Here is a 5,795-nt window from a genome sequence, read left to right as displayed (position 1 = left end):
GTATGGCTGCTGCTCCGGCCGTGGAGGGATCCACGGTAGCTTGGCGTGTCGGCTACGGCGGCGGCTGGCATTCTCGGCGTCTGTTCGTCCGTAGGCGGCGTGCGGCGGCCTTCGATGCCTCTCCCCGTCGCCCACGCACCACTTCCGTCGAAGGACTGGGCTTTTCTCAATTGTGGTACATCGCCCGTCTCGCGTCCGGCAGCAGGACCGTGCCCGTCTCGCGCTCGGCAGTAGGACCGCGCCTGTCTCGCGCCCGACAGCAGGACCGCGCCCGTCTCGCGCCTGGCGGCAGGACCGCGCTGGTCTCGCGCCCGGCAGCAGGACGGGCCGATGGCGGCTAGTTGGGGGCAGCTCAGGGGTGCGAAAGGCGGGACCTTTTCACCTGTCTCTATAGGTGGTGTGGCGCTGGGTAACTGGTGAGGTGGCGTCGAGGTTTTGGATGCCGGGGTGGCGGCCCTGGTGGTGGTGTCGCGGTGCTCATGGGCAAAGCCCGTGCCTTGGTGCTGCCCAGTGACCATGGTCGTGTGGGCGGCATGGTCGCCGGGGTGTGGCGTTCGGTGGCGGTGAGTTTGGGCCGGGGTGAAAACCTGTCCTATCTTCGGACGGACCGGCGGCGGCGAAACTCGCTCCCTTCTTGAAGGCGTCGTCGCGGTCATCATTGCCCGTCGTGTTGCTCTAGGGGAAACTCTGACTCTCAGGTCGGGCCGTGGCGGCGCTCCGGTGTCGTATCCTTCCTGAAGGCACCGCCTTGAAGCCCACGGTTCGTCATATGCAGCTTCATCTTTTCGCGGTGTCGTGTTCACGGTCGAGGACCCGACTGCTCTTGTAGTTTGGGGTGGTGTTGCTGTACTCAGCGCTTATGTATCTTGCCTTGGGTGTGTGCGTGTGTTGTGGTGGCGTGCATTTGTGTCGGGGTGTTGTTGGTCGATGCTTTATATATAAAACGGGGCGAAAGTCTTTTTCGATAATACTATGTTATATATTCTCATACTTGTATTCTGTCAACATCGTATTGATGATTTGTATTCACAAGACGTCAAGGCCAATGCAGCCTATAGCCTAGGAAACCCGCGTGGATGGTTACGCATGAACAGCGCAACGCGTTACCGACGACGGCATTTGCTGAAAGAAACACGAGGCAAGTCGGCAGCAAAGTCGTCACTAACACGACTTTGTCCTTTGGTGACGAACTCTCATTCAAGTTGTTGCCCTCCAGGCAAGCCAAGCAGCCAATCTGCCGATGCATGTGTAGCATCTCATCCAGCTCGCTACTCCCTTCGTTTCTAAATATAAATCCTTTTTACAGATTTCAACAAGTGCCTACAGACGAAGCAAAATGAGTGAATCCACACTTTAAAATATGTCTACATACATTCGTATGTTGTAGTCCACTTGAAATATCTAAAAAGACTTACATTTAAGAACGGAGGGAGTAGATAATAGATACTCTCTGGTTCAATCAACGTATTGAAATTCAAAGATCGCCAACGTCATGCACTCCAATCAGTACAATATGCAATCCTGTAAGTATCTACATACACCGTCAGAAGGATACGAACCTCTGAAGTTCAATCGTCGGCATATATTTACACCAAAGGAAGAGAACGTCATGCATGCACTCCGACCAGCACGGTATGCAACCATCATGTGTATAGTATCTACACCTCCAGTAGGAAAAGAACCTCTGAAATTGAATAATCATTGGTATTTACACCAAAGAAAGAGAACGTTGTTACACCAAACCCAATTCATGCACACGTTCACCGTAGACACGCGCGGCAAATCAACCAACGGCCCTGCACACGTATACAATCCGATCCGTCGCCCCTCGCGTTTTTTCACACACACAAAGAACAAATAATTCTGTAAATTTGCACGCAAGATCATGGTGAAATCGCGCCGGAAACTTGCGTGCGTGCCCTAGCACACGGGCAGATCCGCCGGCGGCGGCGGCAGCATGGAGTCGGCCGTCGTCCCGTTCTCCACCGCGAACACCATCCCGAGCCCCATCGGGACGTGCGCGTCCAGGTGGCAGTGGAAGAACCACATGCCTGCAAGCCCAAACACCGAATCATTAACACTGTTAGAATCAAGGCCCATATAGTTTGGGCTGAAATAGAGGGACGGAGAAAGTACCTGGGTTATTGGCGACGAAGCGGATGACGGCCCAGCCCCCGGCGGGCACGGCGATGGTGTTGCGGGCCACGGGGTCGACCAGGTTGTAGGCGCTGGCGTTGCCGGGGGCGAAGGTGCCCAGCCCCTGCGCCAGCACGAAGAAGTTGAAGCCGTGGAGGTGGATCGGGTGGCTCTCCGACGGGAACACCATCGGGTTCTGCAGCACGACCTCCACCGTCGAGTTGTACGGCAGGCTCCTCACCTTGGTGCCCTCCACCATGGCCGTGCCGTTGGGCGGCACGCCGTCGGGGAAGTCGGCCGTGTACACCCCGGACGCGTTGCCGAACTGCGCCTCCAGGAGCGACATCTGCGTCGGCAGCCGGAACGACACGCCGTTCATGGCCGCCGCGAACGCGTTCACGGAGCAGTTGGTCTGGGCCGCGTCGCACGGCAGCTGGCCCAGCCCCAGCTGGATGGTCATGTTCACGTCCACCGGCGACGGCACGGCCGCGGGAACGCCCCGCAGCCCGGAGTAGAAGTCGTTGGCCGCCGTCGAGTCCGAGTTGTTGGGCATGGCCGGCATGGCGGGCGTGGCCGTGGCCGACGTGCCGTTGTAGAGCAGGATGCCCGTGGCGAGGGAGCCGCTGTCCGAGGCGTCCGTGGTGGCCGCGGGCGACAGCGTGTGGTGCGGCTCCACCGCCATGTAGTAGCTCCCCGGCGCGGCGGCCGTGTAGACGAGCGCGTCCACGGTGTTCCCCGGCGCCAGCACCAGCGTGTCCGTGGTGTAGTTGGCGGTGTAGCACGCGTCCACGGCCACCACCGTGAAGTTGTGGCCAGCCACCTTGAAGAAGAGGTGCGTGTTGAGCGCCGCGTTGATCACCCGGAGCAGCACCGTCGTGTTCGGCTGCACCACCGCCGTGAACGTCTCATCTATCGTACGAACCAAATGAATCATGTCACACATCACCATCAGCTGTAAATTTCACCTGAAGTTACAGAACTGACGGTAATACATACTTGCGCACTGGTAGAGCTGGCCTGTGAGGCCGTTGATGGTGAAGGCGTCGGAGTGGCTGGGCAGCTGGCCGGCCATGACGGCGTCCTTCTCGACGTCGACAACATTCTGGCTCCACCACTCGCCTGTCCCGACCCTCATCCACAACCAGGATATGCCAAATTAAAACCTCCCCATCCATCCATCCATCAATATAGAACTATCAGACAATGGACAGGAATGGGATCTGCGTGGTGATTGATTATGATTATACCAAGTACGACGGGGACCTCTTGGTCCGGCGCCGGGAAGGGGTAGGCGGTGCCGTTGCGGGGGCGGATGATGAGGGGCCCGTACACGGTGGCGCGGAGGAAGGAGGAGTGCGCGTGCCACCACAGCGTGCCCTCGTGCCCCGTCACGTTGAACCGGTACGTGTAGGTGCCGTTGGGCTGGATCGGGCACTGCGTCACCATGCTCGGCCCGTCCGCCCACGGCGTCAGCTTCTGCAGAATGCCGTGCCTGCCGCCAAAGATCAGTTAAATTCAAATCCCCAGCACCACACCAATGATAACACATGGCGGCAGACTCAAGTGCCGACCACACTTGTCCTTGCCAGAGGAAAAAAGACAGCGTGAAAGACATAAACAAATATGTTTGAATGTTTGTCTAGTACAGTGGCCGGTAAGTTTAGCTGTTTTTTGTGTGATCCTTTTGTCTACATTTTGTTGTAAACTTGTAGTACTATTGGCGACATTTGCAAAAAAAACTTGTACTGATAACGAGACTTGGCCGTCTGAACACTGCGGTGAGCACACTTGGAGGGTGTTCAGATGAGGTCGCCTACAGTGAACGGCGGTGCCTCGGAAGGTAGGGCGTCATTTTCAGAACCTTCCCTTTCGGCTTAGAGATATGGGCACACGGCCACACGGGCGCTAAGATAGTCAGACAAACTAATCCGAGAAACTAAACTGCCTGTCAGGCTGACACCTCAACAGTCCTGCGAACTAGGTAGATGCCACCTTGATTCAAAAACAAGAGGCTAGATGACACACAGCGTGTGCCCCACGCCGCCGTTGGAACGGTTGCAAACGGCTCTATGTTGGCTCTATGTTTTTCGAAGAACAGAGTTTCAGAGACTGAAAGTTTTCTGTAGCTGGGGTGTAAGGATTTTACCAGTGGATGGTTAAGTTGTACGGCGACGCGTTGATCACGTCGACGACGACCTCGTCGCCCTCGAACACGTCTATCGTCGGGCCTGGCAGCTGGCCGTTCACCGCGATGATGTCCGTGCTGTTGCACAGCTGGTTGATTTTCATGCTCTGTACCTGGTGGCAGCATTGCAGAGGAACAACGGCGTCAGACAAGGGTTTGTAGGACTGTATGCACGATTGCGAAGCAGAAGATTTTGCGGCATATACATGAAAAACAGGTATAGAACTCTCCTACAGAACTATCAACTATCCTACATAAACTATCAACTTTATCTACATTTTCAGGTCTATCGGCTATCCATTCTCTGTTTTCTGAACATATAAGTTGACTCTGAAATCTTAATAGCCACTGTAAGTCAAGCATGTAAGTTGCCGCTAGCCGGCGTATGTGAGCATATACGTATGGACACGGCGAAGTTTCTCTAGTTCTCCTATATTGCGAAAACTTCTATATCTATGAACTTGAGATGAACTGAATGAATAAAAGCTCTTATGCATGGACGGACAGAAGGTAGAGAGAAGTACTGTGAAGGTGTAGTTGGCAGTCGCCGCGTCGGCCACGGAGCTGGCCAGAAGAAGAACCCCGAGCGCCAGCCACAAAAGCTGCGCCATGGAAGAGGAAGAAGACCGAGGTTGAAGACGATTCACCAGCGGCGGTGTCAGAGAGAGGGAAAGGCAAATCTTTCTTTGGCGATCTTGGGCCAGGCAACTTGTATCGCTCAAGTCTTCCAAGAAACACGATAGGTATATATACTATAGGGATGCTTTTGGGCTCCTCCTCCGGGAGGAATCACTTGTAGCTCAGTCCGACTGGCATATTTGCCCCCCTCTTTTCCCATTAAAATTCGGGCGACGCGACGTAAAGCTTCTAGCGATGTCGCGCGCTCACACGCTCGTAATCTAGGTGTCCCGGTGGGTCTGATGGGGAGGTTTTCATGCCACTCGGCCTGTCGACCAGCCTCTGACTAATTAGCTCCTTCGTGGATGGCTTTGATTTGCACTGCCGAAATCAATCCTGGGCTGGTCTATATCCAAGGAGCACCGTCGAATCATCTTTCCCGGCTGGCATATGGCGACGCGTCGGCGAAAAATGCCGTTTTCATCGGATGCAATCAGGAGTTTTACTTTTGGGCGCCGGATATATTGTTTTCTGACGAACTGTCATGTTAGCTAAATAATTGGATGGGAAAAAATTTCTGCATTCCAAAATGGACTAATCACATGTCTCAAAGTGTCCCTGCTGATCCCTCATTTGTGTCAATAAAAGTATCTCTCAAAGCTGAGGTGTAGTAGCGTACAAGCCCGAGTATCCCATCCGCACCTGAACTAGCAGCTTAGCCACTGAGGGGTTTGAAGTATCATCATCTAAACAATAATTTGATCCGACGCTCAATTATCTATGCCAGGAGGCGGTTTGGTCCCCAAATGGCCGAATCCAGAGAGCACTTGCATTGACACACATTCCGCCGGATGCG

The 5,795-nt window shown here is 54.7% G+C and overlaps 1 protein-coding gene across 1 annotated transcript; it reads right to left on the bottom strand.

The window, feature by feature from the left end:
- Nucleotides 1–1,670: 1,670 nt before the first annotated feature.
- LOC123062608 (laccase-7) lies at nucleotides 1,671–5,298 on the bottom strand. The gene is made up of 6 exons (XM_044486194.1): nucleotides 4,846–5,298; nucleotides 4,283–4,434; nucleotides 3,384–3,628; nucleotides 3,133–3,255; nucleotides 2,137–3,045; nucleotides 1,671–2,051 (listed from the first exon to the last, which is right to left on the bottom strand). The coding sequence occupies exons 1-6, from the start codon at nucleotides 4,930–4,932 to the stop codon at nucleotides 1,921–1,923; spliced, it is 1,647 nt and encodes a 548-aa protein (XP_044342129.1). The 5' UTR covers nucleotides 4,933–5,298; the 3' UTR covers nucleotides 1,671–1,920.
- Nucleotides 5,299–5,795: the final 497 nt, after the last annotated feature.

This window comes from Triticum aestivum, chromosome 3A (assembly GCF_018294505.1).
Source record: "Triticum aestivum cultivar Chinese Spring chromosome 3A, IWGSC CS RefSeq v2.1, whole genome shotgun sequence".
Taxonomy (NCBI): Eukaryota; Viridiplantae; Streptophyta; class Magnoliopsida; order Poales; family Poaceae; genus Triticum; species Triticum aestivum.
This window is presented reverse-complemented; position numbering and strand designations above follow the sequence as displayed.